Source organism: Lissotriton vulgaris, chromosome 9 (genome assembly GCF_964263255.1).
Source record: "Lissotriton vulgaris chromosome 9, aLisVul1.2, whole genome shotgun sequence".
Taxonomy (NCBI): Eukaryota; Metazoa; Chordata; class Amphibia; order Caudata; family Salamandridae; genus Lissotriton; species Lissotriton vulgaris.
Window position 1 is genome coordinate 355071756 of NC_141697.1, and position 21408 is coordinate 355093163.

The following is a 21408-nucleotide window of genomic DNA, read 5'->3' on the forward strand; positions in this document are numbered from 1 at the left end:
TTTTAAACATTGCTTAAAAACGTTATTCTATTGACATTACATACAGGATTCCAAGGATCATATTAGCCGTATATGCAAAGTTGATGATACATTTCTTCATTACTAGTGAATGTGATTGCATATATGTTCATGATTACATTATTAATTTACCAACAGTAAGTACCAATGAAAGCTTGGTACCAAAATTTTCTTCTGACCAAATGGTCGTTGTGCATGGCACATTCATTTGGTATATCACTTCTAATGCGTGTCAGTTACGCTTCAATACTGGCTGAGTGCCCTAAAAATTATGGAACGAGTCCAATTATACAACTAAATAATAATATTTAGCAAAAGAACAGTGCCTTTTTTAAGCATAACTGCTTTTGTTCTAATTTAATGCAATATACATGCAGTCAGCCAGTTGAATTTAGTGTCCCACTTAATTTGTTTCAGAGTTTGCAATAAACTAACTACTCTGTGTTTAGTTGTCGAACTGAGTTCTTCTGTAGTTACATTGGAATTTGTATATTGGGGTAAAAGAGTATCTCCCTTTGCCTCTCATGTTGCACAACAAGAACTATTGATCCAGTTGTTGAGGAGATAGGGCCCAGCTTCCCCATATGGTTGTGCACTTGAAGTAAGGGAGGATTTAGGACCAAATCTAGAATAGTTTAGAGCCCAACCTCAGTGTAACTAGTCTAGAGCCCAAAATTGAAAATTGGAGGACAATCAGAGTTCTGGTGACGTGAAAATAGAGGCAAATGAGAAGTAAGTAGCAATAGGGTTGTATCTGTGATAGTTATGTTAGATTACGGTGGGGAACAAAAATAATTGGTTGGGTAATGTCTGGCGTAGAAGTTGTGCGACTGTGGTGACAAGTTGTTGTTGAAGTGTTACCGGGTCCGCCATGGCCTAAGATCTCTGGATATATTGTAAGGTGCAGAAGACACTGTGTTGTATTTGTCTGCTGAGTATTGTGGGGGTTTGTCGTGAGAAGTGGTCGACTGCCTAATTGAGACAGGGAACTTTATGTGAATTTGACAATTGTGAATAGTGTGGTGGATCTTTTGCACAGAAGCAAAACTGCACTGATTCAGGTGATTTCCCGCTGGTCGAGGTTCATTTGTAAATATGTGTTCTTTGAGTGGTTAAATTCTGTTGATTCTTTCAGTAAAGCAGTCAATTGCTGTTTGAGAAAAACATTTATGTATGTAGAAATTGTGAAGGAGAGTAAGCTGCTGTGATAAGCCAAGAGTTATGTCACAGTATGCAGCACTCGGATAGGTTGGATTAAAATCTAGCATTGTATTGTTGTTGGAACTCCAAAAATCAAAATTTTGAAGTTGAATTGTATATTATGAACAAAAGGGGTAAAACGAGGTGCTTTAGAGCAATCAGAGATATGTTTTGAGAAGATGTGGATGTTCCTATTAGAATGAGTAAAGAAACACCACCAAAGGATACGCCAGCTCATTATATGGTGACAAAAGTAGTGCTTATCACCATTGTTTGGCTTACAAATTGGCATAAGATTACTGAGAAAGAAGGTGTATTGACATTTCCACACTACGGCACATTCAATATGAGAATATTTGAAGATGAAAATGAATGAATGAATGAATTGATCATTCAAGAACAATGTTCTTTGCGATGAAGCCATTACCTAGACCTACACAGTTTGAAGCACTTAATGTATGGGATGAACAACAAAAGAGTTGGAGAGCAAATCTGATCGAGGAAGCAAGATTGTACTCTGCATTAGTGAGTGATGAAGGCAAGATAGCTAAGAAGGAAAGAGGAAAAGAAAAGATAGAAGGGGAGAGGGATGAGAAAACAATGGCAGAGACGCTAGTGATAGTCCGTTGGATAGATTGTTAGCAGAATGTCCACCCAGTATAGTCATTAGCACACCATAAATGGGGAAAGCCTGGATACCACCAATAACGCTGCAAATGCTTCCGATCCAGTAGCTCTTATTCTGGGTTTGTGGGGGTCATTTTGATAGGTGTTAGACCTGGCATCCTTGGCGTGGTTTCCCCCTATCTTTTTGCCTCTACCTCCTGTATTTTTGATGCTGTGCTGGATTTCGTTTTTGCTGGTTTAGATGCTTTGGACACTCTGCCACTGCTGATCAGTGTCAAAGTGTAAGTGCTACCTTTGTAAATTGTTATAGTGATTGAATACACATGATTGGCATATTTGTTGTATAACCAAAGAAGTCCTTAGTAAAGTGCACTGGGTGTGCCAGAGCTGGTGATGACAAATGCTACTAGTGGGCCTGTGTTGGACCTAGAGTTGTCAGGTCACCTAGGGTAGCCTTGCCTAGGGTAAGACCTTCAATTATTAGAGGCACATGTGTAAAGGTTGCACACCACCCAGCAGTAACTCAATGTAATTCCACTCAAAAATGACACTACACCGGTAATTATGGAAAAATATGGATTGTTTTATAAAAATAGTTTCATTTCACTTTATCTTTTTACACCATTGTTTCTCCTTTAACTCCTTTTCACTTTGAGTATTAAATAACCCTTTACAAATCCATTTTACGCTTGTTTTGTCAGTTTCTTCAAATTCCATACTCCTTCACCCACCAATTCACCAACAATGCTTCACAGTCAATGGAGAAGACAAGTGATTTAAAGGAATTGATATACACAACTCCCACAGTACAGCATTGGCATTCTACAGGTAATTTCAGGAACTTCCACGGTTGATTCCTTTGAATTTTAGCTCTCGCCCCCACTCAATGCTAACTGGAAACAGACAAACCAGATCTAACTTCTACCACCTGCTAGCTCACGTTATGTCTGTCTCAGTTTTCAAAATCACAGGAATTCTCCCACAGGGAATTGACACAGCTCAGATAGGCAGTTTAAGAATCATGTCTTGTTTTAACTTTTGTGCAGGATAGTGTTCACTCTGCCCTCTGGAAGGAACTGTTCTCTTCTAATGACTCCTAGAAGGCCTGTTACTGAAGATGAATAATTCCCTGTCTGTTTCTTGAAGCTTTATGCTTTGGTCTGAAGCTCCCCTTTGTCTAGATGCCCACAGGGAACTCCACCAATATTCCCTTGGTAACATCACTGCTTCAGCAGTGGAAGCCCACCAGTCTGACACAGCTGGGGCGGTTCCGTTTACTCGGCCACTGACAGCTGGCCGGGCCAACAGGAAGCGCTACCCCCTTGTACTCCCTTCCGCGGATCCTAGCTGCAGATCTCAACTGGCAGGACTACGGAGGCCTCTGGAGACAGGGGCCCGCTTCCCCGGTCACTCGTTATCCTTTTCCCCCCTCCTTCCACCTTACTTGAGGCTACTTTGTCGTAGAGCGAGGCACAGTCCTACCGCTCTCGTTCCTCAATCGCTCTTTGTCCTGATGACGAGACCAGCACCCTCACGCCAGTCACGAGGGAAGCCCAGACTGCGGCTGCCGGGGAACGAGTCTCCTACACTGTTCACGCCAATCCCTCGTCGTTGGTGCTTCGCCCATCCGCGGAATAGTAGCGTCTCCAGACGGCGCCGCCTCAGCCGCACAGGAATCTGCTTCGCTCTCGGGTCTGCGCAGCGCCCAGCACTATTCCGACTCCACACAGAGATTAATGCCACAGAGTCTGCGCGAGGCCAGTGCTCCCTCGCCCATGCGCCAAACCCGGCAGGCTTCAGAAGGCACACCTCCACTTCGGTGGTTTCTCTGGCAGCGTAGGTAGCCTCGATTCCTTCCGGTCTTCCGTTGGCTACCTGGTAAGGTGATCTGAAGAAGTGGGGGGGCTTCCTTCACGGTCAGTGACTCAAAAACAAGAGTTGAAGGGTTGAAAGGGGCCAATCGGTTACCAACCGATTCCTCCAGTCAGCGACTCCAGTAAGAGGGTTTGGTCAGGGGCAAGTGGGGGAGCGTCTCCACAAAGAGGCTGCCTATCCCACTGACAAGCTAACTACTTCTTGTGCGTCCACCTCCCCTCACCCCTGCCTCTCTCCTCAAGCTCAATGAACTGCACAAAATGGCCTCCTGACCTCTGCCCTTATATAGCCTGTCAACCCAGGGTCCAGTAGAGTCGAGAAGGTTCTGGAAGGCGCTATGTTATCCTATGGCGCTTCCTCAGAGGTTGGCAGTTATGGCAGTTAGTAGCCTCCATTTTAGGTATTCCCAGATTTTAGTCAGGAAAGGCACCTAGGCCTCAAGGAAAAGAACCATGAGGGCAAGAATACCTAACCCCCAGGACAACACCATCAAAATAATCCAGTGAACACAAAAAGATAAAAAGAGTATGAGGGGCAAAAGGGGACAAAATAAATAATTAATAGGAGGGGCTACGCAAAAGGCCAGACAGATCTAACAGCCTGCAGCACTGATTTTGCCACCCACATGAGTAGCCCTAAAATGGTGTCTCAGGCCTGCCACCGCAGTGGATGTGTGCAGTCTGTGAACTGTCATGCCCTCCTGGTCAGTGTCCCCACTGACAAGGCCTAACCCTTCCTTTTCTGTGCACATTGGTCACCCCTATGGAAGGCCCAGGGTACCCCCCCTGGGCAGGGTGCAGTGTATGTGAAAGGTAGAGCATATACTAGTGCAGGTGACATGCTCTGGTAGTGAATGGTAGCCATTTTCGTTTTTCACTATTGTAAGGCTACCTTGCCCATAGGCTATCATGGGGAATGCTGGCTACAGAGGCTACCGGCATATCTTCCCATAGGAGCAAGGTAGGACATAAAAGTCTGGTATCCCTGAACTCAGAATTTAATAACACATCTTTTAGGAAAGGTGGGTTTTAACTCCTGTGTTTGAGAACAGCACTTTTAGAAAGTTGATGTCCTCTTGACTGACCTTTCTGTGTGCCTTGGCATGTTTGTGAATTGACTTTCTGGTTTGAGAGTGACAGAGGCTGGGGAGCCCCCAGGATGCTGACTGGGTCAGCCCTGGACTACATGACTGCATATGCAACTTGAGTGGTGGGAGGAGATAGCACCTGGGCCTGAATAGGGCTGTGCCTGCCTTCCACAATGCTGGCTCCACCTCCTTCGGGGCGGCTGACGACACTGCCCCTCACTCTGAAAGGAAAGGAGAAGCCAGGAAAACAAAGTGCTCAAGGAACACCCAGAACTGGTTCAGACCGGGCTCAGGGCCCACTTGCACAAAGAGAACAAAGTATTTTAGGGGTATAAGTACAGGACCCCTGACAACAGAAAATTAGATCATCCTGGAATCAAGAAGGAACCTCTGCCAAAGAGAAAGCTGAAACTGAAGAAGGAAGACTGTCCTGCTGTTGCTCTGCTGGACTGACCTGCTGTTGCTTTTCTGCCAAGGAGAGGAGAAGGACTTTGCTTTATGCTGTGTCCCCTGTCTTGAAGAAATCTCCAAGGGCCTGAGAAGGAGGCCGAGATAGTCGCAGTGCCTGTTGCCGCTGCCAGAGCCGTCGAATCCTTCGTTTGCGAGACGCACCTGTCCGGTGCGGGAAGATTACCATTGATGCGAGTGTCGTCGCAGAGCCTGTCGTCACTGGGTGAGATTGCAGCACCGCTTGCTTGCGGACCGCATCACTTCGCTGCGAGTGTCGTCGCAGAAGCCATCACATCGAGGAGCTGCGAGAGCGAGATCACCGCTGGTCCGCGCATTGTCGCCCCGGAGATCGTGGCAACTCCAAAGATCATCGCATTGTCCCTTTGCAAGAGAAAACTTCCTACGGAACCTACGCACCGGAATACATACAAGTCCGCCTTCCTCCCCATACAGACCGGATTCGTCTCAACACGCCCGCTGCTGCAGCGGGGTTGTCGCATCGCCTCCCCAGGATCACAGGAGCAACGCATCGCTTGTTTTCCACCGCACCAGCTTCTGCTTTGGAACTTTGTCGCTTTTAAAAGGTACTGTTGGCAAAACGTGAAGCAACTGTGAGCTTTTCACGCAACTGTAGATTATTTTATTGCAACCTTAAGAAGTCCTTTGCAACCATATTCTTGAACTGTTTATGTTGGATTTTTGTCGTTTTGGTCTTGTGTAGTTTAGATTAAATACCTTTATTTTTCTAAACTGTTGTGGAGTCAGTTTGTGGTGTTTTCACTGTGTTACTGTTGGTACAAATACTTTACACATTGCTTTTGGATAAGCCTGACTGCTTGTGCCAAGCTACCAAGGGGGTGAGCAGAACTTATCTAAAGAGTGTTTCCTCCCTAACCTGACTAGAAGCAAGGGTCCCTATTTGGACAGTGGTACCTACCTCTGCCAGCTAGAGACCCCCGGTTCTAACAACAGGGAATTCTCTAGCTGTGATGAGGAAAGAGATGTAAACAGGTGCCCTGCAAGTCTCAAGACATTGTGTTTCAACTCCTTGTTCAAGGATTCCGGATGCTCTTACAGTACCGGTTACCATTGGTCATATTGTTGCCCTGTATGATCCAAATTGAACTAGGAATGAAACTCAGAGAATGTCTGTACTTGCACAGGGGAAACACCTCAGGAAAGAGTCCTCACACAAGATTTGTTCCATTGACTCCGTTAAATGCAAGTACCCCTTGTGCAGTGACTGCGGATTCTTCTGCTGTACAAACTGGGCCCACACCCGTAAAATCTCTTTCTGAAATAACAGGGTTAGATTCACCTATGTGGGAAACACTTCCTAGAGTGCCTAACAGCACACCTTGAGAAACCACTACTATGCAAAGACCACCTGAGAGTCAACACATATTTGATGTTTTAGATTTAGAGAAATGGTTGAAAGAAAGTGGCAATACTAATGAAAGTCAAAACACTGAACCAAGCCAGGGGACTATTAAGTTAGATGTAAAGGTGGATTTAGTGGATGTACTCAAACTAAAGACTGAGTTGGATGCAATGATAAGTGGAACTTTAGAGCTTTACCAAATAGACTCCTATCAACAGAATGAACTGTTGTTTAGGTGTAAAGAGATTACAAGAAGGACAAGACAAGCACATGAAAATGTGTCTGGATTGGCCAGTAAGTATGATGTTGCCACAGAACGAACTAGGAAGTTGCAGAAAAAACTTGATGTGCATTTAGTAATCAAGATATAGAGAATCAGAGAGTGCCAAGACTCAAAACACAAGTTCTGCAGCTTATATTATGCATTTGAATTTGGAGCACATTGGATAAATGGGAAGAGAGATGGGTGAAAAGGAAGGCTTCTAAAACAGCACAGGGAGATAAAGGAGTAGGTGTTCAAGCTTTACCTTTACGAGAAGTGCCAAGAGAAGCGTATGTATATGTTCCTTCATAGAGGACCTCGAGATTGAGATGAAAGCTGAAAAAATACGATCAGGTGATTACATGTTTAAAGGCTAAAGTGGCCCTGCAGGATGTTGACTGAGTTAAGATTGAAAGAGCCACCCAGGTGCCCAATGAGACAATTCACACCTACTATGGGAGGTTGTTGCAGGCTTTCAAACAATACAGTGAAATAGATGCACTTGAACAGAAGGTTCTTGAACAGTTTGTGTCTAATTTGTAACTGGGCTGCGATCTGAAATTAGCCTGATTATCCAACAGCAATTATTTTGTTGGCAGAATAAGTATCAGTAAAATTCTGCATTATAAAAAGAATTGCTGCGATGAGATTGAGATGAGGCATAACAGGTTGAATGAGACATTGATGTTGGTACAGATGAAGGCTGCTCAGGGAGGAGGTCAAGTTCATCCCTATGATGGGAATGTTGTCTCTGTGCAAGGGATATACAAACAAGGAGTTCAGGTGCAACAGGGTGGAGGAATGCAGGGGCAAGGAAAAGACAAGGATGTTCCAGTAAATCCAAAGACTGGGGCAGACATTGCTACCCTAAAGAAAACTAGCCTGTGTCGCTATTGCACTAGGGTGGGGCATTGGAGGCATGAATGTCGTCTAATGCCCACAAATCAAAATCAGACTGGGGAGTTTAGTCAGCCACTGGGTAAAGCTGTACAACCTCAGAATGTACCTCAACTGAGATCTTAAAATATGGGAGTGTCTCAAGGCCCTGTGATGCTGGTGTCACAGCCTCTGATGCCACCACAAGCCATGCAGAATGTATCTTTAACAGTGCTCTCTTCAAACAGTATCCCATGTTTGAAGCTTTCAATGACTCTAACACTGATCAATCCTCATGACAGTCCCTGTGAGAGGAGGAAGACTATACACTTGGCGCAGTCTCGCAGGTAGACCAGAGTGGACCATATGTCGATATTGATGTGGATGGTCATAATGTCACATTTTTGATTGACATTGGTGCTACCCTCTCTACTGTGAGATCAGCAGAGACCCCCAACCTCTACACCTCTCGGGGAAAAACAATCCAAGTCTTAGGAGTTGCAAATAAGAAGATGTCATACCCCTTGAGGGAAGAAGTACCTGTGAAGATAGGGATGCTTGACAATAATCATAAGTTTGTGGTGGATGACTTGAGCCATATGTGTCTTTTGGGACGAAATTTGTTGTGCATGTTGAATTGTGCTATACATTACACCCCAAAGGGTAATGAGCTCCAAACAAATGATGCGGCCACTACGCTTAAGTTGGCAAATCAAAATTTGAGTGTTTAATTGTTCCCCTTGCTGACAGTGGAGGACTTGCCACTAGATCTCAGAAATATAGTGGCTAGTGTGGTTTGGGATTTTACAGGAAAGGACATTGGACTCAAAGGAGTTGAGCCTATCCGTAGACAAATCATGCCCAATGCTTAATACCCAAGAACACAACAATACAATTTGATGCCCAAGACAATTGCTGCGATCACGCCTGTGATATAGTCCATGATTAAGCAAGGTATTTTGAAGGAGATACTGGGGAGTCTAGGCAACTCTCCCATTATGGGCTTACAGAAACCTAGTGGTAAGCACTGCATAGTGCAGGGTCCCCACTAACTCAACAATGCAGTGGTTCCTTGTTGTTCCATAGTACTGAATCCATCTGTGATATTGTTTTAGATTCCAAGGGAGGCCGAATGGTTCACTGTTATTGATCTTTGTCAAGCCTTCTTCTCAGTCCCCTCGCATGAAAGCAGCCAGTTTTTATTTGCATTCAGGCTGGGAGATCGTGTTATAGCATGGTGTTTCTCCCACAAGTGTACACAAAGAGTCCTTCTGCCTTTAACCAGATTTTGCAGAAAAATCTTGAGTCTCTGGTTATTCTTTGAAATTCAGTCCTGGAGCAGTATACAGATGATCTTTTGATTGCGTCGAATACTCTGGATGCATGTAGAACTGAAATCATTGACTTGCTGAACCATCTAGCTGAGAATGGACATAAGGTGTCCCCGAGAAAGTTGCAGTACTGTCTGACTGAAGTTTTATATTTAAGACATCGTATTGCAAAAGGTGTCAAAAAAGTGTCACAGGAAAGAATATCGTGATCATGCAAATGAACCCACCGCATACACAGAAAGAAGTCAGGATGTTTTTGGGAATGGTGGGCTACTGTCACAAGTAGATACCCTGCTTTTCCCTAGTGGCCAACCCTCTACAGAGGTTGAAACACAAGGATGTGTCCGATCCAGTGCCCTGGGACATTGATTGTTTTAATGCGTTCCTGTAGTTGAGATAGAGCCTTTCCTGTGCTCCGACGCTGTGAATGTCTGATTACAACAAAGCGTTTTCTCTCTTTTGCCATGAAAGGGAGGGCTGTGCTTTCTCACTGTTGACTCAGAACCAAGTAGGTGCCCGTAGACCAGTCACCTATTTCTCAGATACTTTATATCCAGTAGCATCTGCACTGCCCGAATGTTTCAATTCCGTTGCTGAGACAGGTGTCAGCCTAGAGAGATGCAAAGGCTTAGCAATGGGTCATCCACTAACAGTTTATCTTATGCATTCTGTGGATCTGCTAATAACAAGAACACATACCCAACACTTGACAAACAGTAGGCTTACATGTTACAAATAAGTCATCTTGGCAGCTGAGAATATCCATCTAAAGCGTTGCTCCATTCTCAACCCTGCAATGTTACTACCATTACCTGATTGTGATGGAAATGAGACTGAAGGAGAGCAAGACTGTCTCGATATCACTGAACTGTGCACCAAACCACGTCCTGATTTTATTGATGAGTCATTACCGGAGTCAGACCAAAATCTGTTTGTGGATGGCTCATGTTTAAGGGATCATGAAGGGAATATGATGGCTGCTTATGCTATCTAAACTGTTTCAGGAGTGGTAGAAGCTGCTGGTCTTCAAGGAGTATTCTCCACACAAGTAGCTGAATTGATTGCCTTAAACGTTCATGTTGTGTTTCAGACCAACTGAGAATGACAGTATTTACAGACAGCCAATACTGCTTTGGTGTGGTGCTTGACTTATGGCAGTTGTGGTCTCAGAGGGATTTTAAGACCTCATCAGGATCACCCATTTGCAACCGGGAATTTGTGAGAAAATAGGTAAAGGGCCTTTAGTTGCCTCAGGAGATCGCTGTTATCCAGTTCCCTGCTCGTTGCAAAGGAAATTATTATGTTATCCTTGGGAATAGATATTCTGACGAAGTATCATATTGTTGTGATTTGAATGCTTGCATTTTCAATGGGGAGTACACTAATGAACCAAGTGATGAGACCGTTCTCAACTTGTTGATGACAGTCGCTGATACTTGAGATGACGTGAGGAGCTTACAAAAGGAGGTTTCTGAGGAAGAACAGTCAGGTTGGATCAGGGTGGGATGTGTAAAAAGAGAAGATGACATTTGGGTTACCGATGATGCGAGAACAGTGTTATCCAATAGTTTGTTACATCAGATGGTGAGACATATCCATGGACCCACCGACGTAGGAAGGAATGCAATAGTAGGATTGATCATGCAGATATTGTTCAATCCCACATTCTGTGTGATTATTGATGTGTTGTGCTACAGGTTTTTGACTTGCCACCAGATGAATGTGGGAAAAAAAGACTACTGTTATCCTGATTCATGGGTAGGTCAGGAGGACCATTTAATCGGATGCAGCTAGACTTTGAGGAGATGCCGGTTTGTAATGGACAAACATACATTATGGTGGTGGTGTGCATATTTTCTCATTGGGTGGAAACCTATCCTACGGGTAGATGACAGTCTCACGAGGGTCAATTTCCTATTTAGGGAACTTATCACAAGATTCAGATTTCCAACTACTTTAGAGTCAGGCGAGGATCTAATTTTAATAAGGAGATTTTGAAATTGCTATGTGCAGTTTTACAATTAGAACAAAGACAACATTGGAGTTATCGGCCTGTGGCTTCAGGCATTGTGGAGCAGGCTAACGGCACACTGAAATCCAGATTGGCCAAAGTATGCACTTAAACATCTCTGAAATGACCTGATGCTTTGCCTCTTGCATTGATGAGTCTTTGCAGTATCTCAGACAGAGTGACTGGACTCTCGCCATATGAGATCCTCATGGGCTGAGCTATGAGGTTGCTTGCCGAGCTTGCCAACGTTCTTGTGAACATATCGGATGATTTAGTGCTCGACTACTGTAAGGGACTGACTGATGTGGTTTGTTCTGTGTCTCACCAGGTTGAAGCAGCGACTGTGCAGCCACATCAGGAGCAATGCCAGGACCTTAACCCTGGGGACTGGGTTGTCGTCAAGAAACATGTGAGGAATAGCTGCCTCAAACCTCGTTGGCGTGGCCTGTTCCAGGTTATTCTAGTCACGACGACTGCTGTGAAGTTTGTGGCCTTTTGAACAGGGTGCATGCCTCCCATACCCGTAGGGTCCCTTGTCCCCTTGAAGAAACAGTTCCTCTTCCAGAAGAGACATCCGCAGTGGTTGAGAGACTTCAGGAGAGGGTCAGTGAAGCTGTAAGGGAACACTCTGATCCTGAAGCAGCACTAGAGCATGTCAAGTTAGGACTAGAGAAACAAGAAAAGGAAACTGGCTTAGATAAAACTGGTGTCGGACTGGTGAATGAGTGAGGCTCCATTTTCAATGAAGGAGCTAGTGCAGTAGGCCAGCGAGTTGAGGTGTGAGAAGCTGGCCAAAGGAATCTCCAAGGAGGAGGTTGCATTTGCCCCTGAATAAGAACTCGCAACCATAACTAAAACATCTGAGTCGGAAAAAATTGAAGATGAAGGTAGAGGGCCTGGGTTACAGAGGTCTAAAAGGTCAAGGGTGCCTTGTCGGAGGTATGCTTCTCTCAAGTGGGCTTATCTGGCTGCAAATGCTGACAAGGGCAAGCCTTGGAACATCTGTGATGATAATAGATGTTTTGCTGAAGATTCAGGGGACTAATTTGAACATTCTCCTTCATTTGCTGTTCCTTATCCACCTAGGCAGATTGGTTTATGAAACCTCATACTACATGAAACTGTTTTTCCTCATTTAAATTCAGAACAATCACCTGCAGAAGTTGCAGAACTCAGAGCTGAGTTGCTTCAGTTGCTTATAAGTGAACTAGGTTCAGAACTTAGAAGAGACGTTGAATGAACTTTACGAACTTTTGCCAAAGGTGTTTGAAGAAGAATACCTAGACCCTAGTGAAAGAAGAAAAAATTTAGGGCATGACAATTTAGAAGAACATGAAGTAGAATTAGGGAAGCCTCACGAAGATTGTATATTTATGTAAATAAAAACCGAACATTGCACAAGAGACTGTTTTGCTTTTGCCCAGGTGGAGAATAGCAGAGAAGGTTCTGTAGATGCTATTTTCGACCGAACTTGTTCTGAATCTACAATAGCATGGAAAGTAATAATTCTAATCATAGGCTTTAGTGCATAATAGGTGTTTCCCTAACATTTATAATATTAGGAATAATACCATTAGTTGTAGTGCTATATTTGAGGCCTGCTGGTAGCATAGAAAATATACCTATACATTATTATTATTATTATTATTATTATTATATTTCTTATATAGCGCCTGAATCGACCCCCGAAGGGGTATCTCCGCGCTTGCCTTGGGAACCCGTCCTGGCTTTTCCCTGTGAGATAGCCCCTACAGGGCATCCCCAAGGTGAAAGCCAGGCATCCCGCCGCGGGGGCCATTGTGGAGATTAAGCAAGCTTAATGCCCAGAGTTGCAGAGTGTGAACCCATGATTAGGTCAGGCACCGAAGCGAGAATTATCGAGTCCATGGACATTTGAGCTCAAGACCCTGCTGCGTCGGGAATTGAACCCTGGTCCCGGGTCTGACCTCTGCTTCAGGGTCTGCCTGCTCTAACCAGTGAGCCACACTTCTCCACACATGAAAATAAACCCTCACCTAAGACAAGTGGAGGATTAGCCATGTTATGAGAGCAACATTTACATACCACTTTGTCTAGGGGAGACTTTATATTTAACGCTTTCGCTACATTGCTTTCAGTATGTGGACACTTTGGGGGTGAGGGATTGTTATGTGTGTATGCAGTTTCATGTTTCAGTAGCTGAGGGCATTACCTACCATCATCTTCCTTTGACATATGGCACTAGCTGTAGTTTGCTTCTTCATATATTTTATGCCAAGGGTCATTTTGAGTATTATTCATCTGGTTCTTTCAGAAGTGCCAATGTTTATGCACTTGAAAAGACATTCAAATGCTAATAAAACTGATGTTGGTGGTAGATACTTTGTTTCACTGAAAACAATAGATACAGCTTATGTGCATCGACATATTTTAACATGTGCACCTTCTTAGATTAGGACTGCCAATTTAGAGTAGTGTAGGGACAGTTAGGGATTTTAGGGGGTTTTGAATAGAGAATTGATGCTATCCGACATGCATTTTTGTCTCCTTATTACTTATGTAGCTGTGATTGAATTAGTTGTATTCTTTTTGCTGTATAGGGTGATTTGGCTTCATCCTCTTTACTTTGTATTTCCATACAATTATGCTTAGTCTGGTGTACATTCATTTGTTTCAGAGTTTGCATAAAACTAACTAATCTGAATTTAGTTGTTGAACTGAGTTCTTGTGTAGCTATTTGGTTACCTTGAAATTGGAATATTGGGGTAAAAGGGTATCTCCCTTTACCTCTCATGCTGCACAACAAGAACTACCGAGTTGTTGAGGAGATGGGCCCCAACTTTCCCACCACCTAAACCACTAACAGTATCATCCATACCATTTACAATACCATTATTGCCACATCCAATAATACTACCAGACCCGCCAATACAACCAACTGGGCCACCATCTGTAACATCAGTATTGTTACTGCCACCGAAACACTACCAGTTGCACTAACGCCACAATCAATACTACCCATGCCAATACCACAAGTACCAAGACCCTCACCAGTACCACCATACCTAATACGACAAATTGGTAGACCACTACCACATTACTTCACCACCAACTCTAATACTGCTCCAGCCACACCCGATTCCATCACCTATACCAATACTGTCAGTCTTCATCGTTGGTTTGGGTGCTAACTTCCCAGTTATCTATGATGTATTTTAAATCATCAGTACTCTCCACTGAGGCTTTCTCACTCAATTTCAGGCTACATTTTTTTTTAGATTACTTGCTGTTCCCTAGTAACTAGGTGCCTTGTATATTTTACTTTGAAGCAGACATAGTAAATTTCTTACATTTGAAAATAACAAAAACATTGTACTCTTTGTTGCAGGCCATGATTGTCTTCGTGGGTCCCAAGAAATTTCAGGTAGAGTTATATTCTACCTTCTTCAGCCTCTGTCATGATCCTGAAGTGCCTGTAAGATACACAATGGCAACTGGCTTCTATGAAGTAAGTATAGAATGTTGGAATATTATGTACAGAGTCAAAATGATTGTATAAGACATGTCTGAAAAATGTGTTCTTGACTGTAAACTGTAAGGTGCACAGAGAGAATATTGGGGTATCTTGTTTTATAATCTAGTAGTCATGGTAATATTTCCATTTGACTTAAAAAAATATAATGCTTATTTGCAGGAATTAACCCAGGAATAGCTTAGTTATGCTACCGCTATTATGTGCTCAAAACTTTCATTGGCAGACTGTTTCATTGGAAATAAATGACTATGTTAAACTAATTAACTTAATAGTCAGTTGTTTCCCGTGGACAACCAATGGTTGTATTACACAACTATATGTGATACAGGGGCCCCAGTACTGGAATCATGGAAAGGGGCAGAAATGATTACTATTTTTTTAAAAAGGAGGCCGCCAAGACCCTGCAAATTACTGGCCTATATGTTTAATTGATACTTTACAAACGATTTATGCTAAGCAGATTTTATCAAAATTAAATGACTGGATAGAAGATAACCATATTTTATCACAATACCAAGCTGGGTTTAGAGCCAGAACTAGTACAATTGACCAGGCCTTTAGATTCCTTTGCATGAGTTGGAAATACACAATGTTAAAGGAAGGCCACTTGTATATAGCTTTTATAGATTTGAAGGCAGTCTGTGATCTTATCTCAAGAGATTTGCTTTGGAGTTCTCTAAAAAAAAAAACAAGGTGTATCTGAGGTTCTTCTTGTGCAAATAATTAGATTACATGAAGAAAACTGCTTAAAAGTTAGATGGGGACAGAGTGGGGAGCTTACTGAGGCAATCCCCATAAGGAGGGGTGTAAGATAAGCATGGGCTAAAAATTTGTTCCGCTCGCGGAATTTGCGGATTTTTCGCGATCCGCGAATCTCGCGAAATCGTGGCAAAATCCGCGAATCAGCAGGGACGAATTTTCAGCCAATCACTTACAGGGTTACAGCAGCAGGTGCAAAAGTTGAAGCTAACTTTTTGTAACCTTTTACAAAAGGGTTACAAAGAAATTAACTTCAGCTTGGGCACCTGCTGCTGTAAGTCTGTAAGTGCTTCCTGGCGCCTCGTTGCCTACTTGCAACTATTCTCTGACCCTGCTCTGACCCTTGAAGCAGGGTCAAAGAATAGTTACAAGTAGGCAATTAGGCGCCTGTCACGAAAATTAAACCTCAACAGGAAGCAATGACAGACATAAAAACAAGCATTTGCAATGCAGTAGGTCTCGCATTAGGAAAGTTTGAGCTATTGGTCTTGTAAATGACAATTTTTTCTATTTATGTGTTGGTTTTGAAAATAGCTAAATTAATAGCTTTGTCATTTACAATGCCAATAGTTATACCTCTCGCAAATGTGACACCTATAGCATTTGTAATGCAACATGTTTTGTATTTACGTGACTTAGATGTATTGATATTACAAATTACAATGGCTTTTAATTTTTTTAAATAATTAATACTTAAATAAAAGTGATTTTAATTTATGATGGCAATAGCTTAAACTTTTGTAAATAACTTTTGTGAAGATTATGTTCAGTGTATTTTTTTGTGACGAAAATCCAAGAACAGAAGTGAAATATTAACATCTTTTTGTGACATTTGTAATAAAGCTTAAAACATTGAGAGAACATATTTGAACCAGTTGTTGGTGAATGGTTGCGCAGATTGATGCTGGGCTGGCGCTGAGTGGTGCTGTGGTGGTGCTGAGTGGTGATGCTGAGTGGTGCTGTGGTGGTGCTGATTGATACTGGGATGGTGCTGAGTGATGCTGGGATGGTGCTGAGTGATGCTGGGGTGGTGCTGAGTGATGCTGTGTTGGTGCTGAGTGGTGCTGTGGTGGTGCTGAGTGGTGCTGTGGTGGTGCTGAGTGGTGCTGTGGTGGTGCTGAGTGATGCTGTAGTGGTGCTGAGTGGTGCTGTGGTGGTGCTGAGTGGTGCTGTGGTGGCGCTGAATGATGCTGTGGTGGCGCTGAGTGATGCTGTGGTGGCGCTGAGTGATGCTGTGGTGGCGCTGAGTGATGCTGTGGTGGTGCTGAGTGGTGCTGTGGTGCTGCTGAGTGGTGCTGTGGTGGTGCTGAGTGATGTTGTGGTGGTGCTGAGTGATGCTGTGGTGATGCTGAGTGGTGTTGTGGTGGTGCTGAGTGATGCTGTGGTGGTGCTGAGTGATGCTGTGGTGGTGCTGAGTGGTGCTGAGTGATGCTGTGGTGGTGCTGAGTGATGCTGGGGTAGCGCTGAGTGGTGATGCAGAGGGCAGAAATGCACAAAAAGCAGTCAATTCAATTCAATTCAAAATTTCTTTATTCGACTGACAGAGAAGCAGTCATAAAAGCACATAATACAGTAATATACAATTCATTCATAGAAAGAGATTTTTTTTTTCCATTAACCATATTAGAAAAAATAAGCAATTTACGAGAGAATTTTTTTAAAAAGACAAGATACAGTAGTCCTATGTGAATATACTTAATCAAGACGAAATTGTATCTGTAATATAATTCAGTTTGGAGTCATCCTTACATACTTAATCTATACTTCAAGGCTGTTTTTAAAAACTTGCAGATAAAAAAAGTCCTGTCTTCATGCAACATTTAAAGGTATAGGAGTGCAGGCTTAATTTGTATAAAATTCATCTTTTTAAGCAACGGTTTTAAAAACATATTGCGTGGGCTTGAATAATAAGAACATAGGAATAAAAAGTGAGCCAAGTCTTGCGGAGACTTATTGTCGCAGCCGCAAGCTGGCAACACTTGACCTCTATGGGCTCCACTTGGCACAGCTAAGAGCAGATGATAGAGATCAAATCGGAATCTGCTCAGCAGGAAGCGTTCATATCTGGATATATTCCACGATAAATAAGGTTCTGAGAACACACAGGTCTTTGTTAGTGCGTGGCTCCTTACGCTGGACTTTTTAAACTCAGTTTCTTCCCTGTCGAGTTGTCGCTTCAGATAAAAAGTGTTTTTTACAAAATTGACATCTTGCTTGGTGGTGTTCTGGGGTGTTAAGTAAAGGTCTAATCTACCCAGATCTTTACAGCAATTTCGAATGTATTTCAACCAGGGTAACTTGAGTTGTCCTTCCCAAGTAAGGGCTTCAGCTAGAATGTTATGAGTCATTGGAATAGATATATTGCGCCAACAGTTTAACCAGCAGAGCAAAGGGTTTGCAGCGATTTTGTCAGCTAGATACGGCGTGCCCAGTTCCTCATGTACAGAGAAGTTTGCAGTACTCTTTGGCAAGCTCATGACCTGTTTCAGAAAGTTGTTTTCAAGAGTCACTAGGGTATCTACTGGTAGGAACCCCCACAGTTCACTTCCGTAACATGCCACCGCAACACTTTTTGCCTGATAAAGCTTCAATATGGCGGACACTGGAGTGTTACCCAATTTACAAGCAAAATCCATTATACCAGAGTTGGTCCTCAATATTTCGCCTTTCTTTTTAGTTATGGCAGGGCCCCATTTGAGTTTGTGGTCAAACAGTACTCCCAAATACGAAAATGTTTTTGTTAGTGGTATGTTTTCCCCATTGACTGAGAAGGGGTATCGTTTTTTGGGAGTCAATCCAACCGTCATAACAAAAGATTTGGAGTTGTTAATATTTAGGCCACGTGAGGACATGAATTGAAAAAAAGAATCCAATAATTTTTGGAGTCCGAGTGCGGTTCTGGATAAGAGAACGGCGTCGTCCGCGTACAACAGGACCGGTACGCCTGTTTTCCCAATTCGGGGGTAATCCGTGTCTGTTTTTACCAAGTGATCTTCGAGTCCATTTATATATAAATTAAAAAGAAAAGGTGCTAAAATACAGCCCTGCCTGACTCCCCGGTTAATTTTAAAATCTCTTGTTACTTTCATGTCTCTTGTAAAACGCACATTTTCACGGGTGTCGTTGTGTAAATCGGCCAAAAAGTTGATCAAGTTATTTTCTACGCCCATATTTTGCAGGACTTCCCATAATTTGCTCCTATCGACACAGTCAAAAGCCGAGGAAAGGTCCATAAAGGCCATATACAAAGTTCCCTCTCTTGCTTGGGTGTATTTACCACTTATTAGATATAAATTCAGACACTGTGTAGTTGTTGCATGTCCTGGTCTGAATCCATACTGTGCAGGGGTCATTATGTTGTTTGGCCCATGCATTCAGCCTCTTTAGTAGTATCCCGCCCACTACCTTCGCAACAGAGTTTATCAGGGAGATTGGTCTGTAACAGGCCGCTTTTGTTCTGTCCCCCTTTTTGTAAACAGGGACGATAGTAGATGCTCCCCAAGATTTAGGAGCCCCCACTTCGACCCCGGCATTGATGACAGATGTGAGAATGGGTGCCCATAAGGTGATATTAGATTTGAATAGGTCAGGTGGAAGACCATCAGGGCCCGGGGCTTTGTTACTGGAGAGACCAAGTATCCCTAGTTCAATTTCTTTAGTTGAAAAATGTAGCGGACTGCTTTCAGGGAGGTGAAATGGTTCTAGAGACTGTGGGGCGTCGCTCTTGAAGATAGCTCCAAAGTGGGTGATCCATTCATTCTCCGGTATGACTGTACCGAGACTCTCGTCATTTGGGTCGCCAAAAAGTGGTTTATTTATTATGCTCCAGAATTTTGAACTGTTGCCCAAGGTAGAGGGGTCGAGCAAAGATTCCCATGTTTTAGTTTTAATTGACTTTTTGCGTGAGGCAAGGGCGTTTTTGTAGTCTGCTCGAAGGGCCTTAATAAGTGCAGAATCTCTCGGTTTGTTTTTGAGAGCAGCTTTTAATTTGCGGTTTGCGGAAGAGCAAGCATGATCAAACCAACGAGGGTGTTGAGCAATTGATCCCTTGGTTGTTACCGTCAATAGTTGATCTATTCTTTTGGACACTACAGCAAAGGCGGATAAAATAGATTCTGGTGGAGCGGAATTTGTAGCACAGAGCTTAAGTTCATGTTCGCAATGTAAAGCAACGACCTCATACAATTTGTCGCTGTTTACCAGGTTCCATTTTAAGCGGCGGTTATTGTTGACCAACTTAAGTGCCCCGGGGTCCTTAATGTTTTTATGGAGCACTGAGGGGCCGCATTGCAGTTCAAGGTGCAAAGGATTGTGATCACTATGAATGCTATCAAGAATGTCGAAGTTTAAAACCTGTTGGGCAACCCCAGCAGAAAGGAGAATATGATCTATAAAAGACCCTGACTCAGATCCTTTGTAGGTTGGATCTTTGAAGGAAAAGGAGTCGTCTTTCATAGATAATGCCATGGTCAAGTTCATGGTATCCGTTAGAGTGTTTAGTTTAGTTCCACGATGGCAATGTGTGAAGTGGGGGCCTGTTCTGAGTCCGCAGCCCAAGGATCCCAAAGTGGTTAAGAGAGGATTACCGCAAATGTGTGTATTAAAGTCACCAAGAAGAATTTTATCCTGTGGTAATTTTGATCCAAATTCATTTAGGTAACTTTCAAGTCTGACAATATTACAGTCATTCGAATTTGCGACAGAGTTGTAGAAGTTAATTAGAGTTATAGCTTTCTTGCCCCTTCTGAGAGTCAGTTCCTGCATGTTCCTGTTATCCAACTGCACTTGGTTTATCTGCATTTTAAGAGACAGACTAATGAATATTGCCAAGCCCCCCTTTGCTCTGCCGCTGGGGGAAGGGGATGCGGGAACAAAAAAACTTTGAAATACCTCAATGAAGGTGTTGTTATCTATCAGCCAAGTTTCTTGGAAACACAGGATGGTGTAATTTTAAACAAAAACTTCCCACGACGGGTCATTAATTTTTGAGGCCAATCCTGCAATATTCCAAGACAATATTTTGATTGTATTGGGGACATAGTGCTCTAGGTTTGATGCAGGTGTTGTGACAGATAGAGAGCACAGTTCTGGATTGTCCCTTATCACAGGGTTCGTCTTTGGAGTTACAGGTGATACTTGAGGTTGGCAAGCTGTCGGTGTGGGAAAAATACCTGCCTCATCCTCTAAGAGGACCGGGGCTTGATTTGCTTTAGGGCTGACTGAGTGGCTTAATCTCGTCGTGAAGGTGGTGTTGGATGGAATGACCACTGGGGAATTAGATGTTTTAGGTGGAGTCCTCATATTTTCTACCTGGCTGTTTGTTTTCTCAGAAAGTGAGACGGGAAACAAGTCAGATGGCAGTCAGTCAACCTCTTCCAATTGGTCGTGGCTGAGGAGAGCATCGTATCGGTTGGCTGTAGGGAACCCGTAGTCATTATATTGTGAGGTAGTGTGGTTAAAGGCTCGGTGGAAACCATGCCCATGACGTTCAGCAATTTCTATTGGTTGGTAGTTGTGGACTTTATTACCCCATGAATGAGAATATAGATGTTGGTCTAGGCCCATTGGTGTGTCTGGGCGGGGTGGGACAAAGGCCAACCAGGGTTGATTATACTGCTGTGACCTGTAAGATCCTTCTTGGGTATAATTGTAATTTGTTTTGTTCCTGTAGGTGTCTGAACGAACTGGATAGAAGTAGCTAAGTCCCATGGTTCGAATCAAGCTTTTAGTCCCAGGGCTTCTCCATCCTGCGATGAATTTCGCCGGTCGTAGATATTTGAAGGTGACCACGATACAGTCACCCTCTGTGGATTTAAAGCGAGTGCCCACCCACTCTACTCTTTTGACATGTTGGATGGTACCTATTATGTTTGGGGGGAGGGGCCTATGTATGGAAAGCCATTGCATTGCTTTGTTCCTCAGTTCCTCCCGTGTTTCCTCCCTGTTGTCAGCAACTTTTGGCACCCCAATCATAACTATTGTATAGGGGTTGGACTGTGGTGGCAGGTTAATATGTG

At 43.3% G+C, this 21408-nt stretch overlaps 1 protein-coding gene across 2 annotated transcripts in view; it reads left to right on the forward strand.

The window, feature by feature from the left end:
- Positions 1 to 21408, forward strand: part of PPP4R4 (protein phosphatase 4 regulatory subunit 4) — a 1899245-nt gene that overhangs the window by 1011033 nt on the left and 866804 nt on the right. For both annotated transcript variants that reach the window (XM_086937722.1, XM_086937723.1), the window contains exon 11: positions 14486 to 14605. In XM_086937722.1, coding sequence (XP_086793848.1) covers positions 14486 to 14605 — 120 coding nt within the window. The remainder of the gene's footprint in view (positions 1 to 14485; positions 14606 to 21408) is intronic.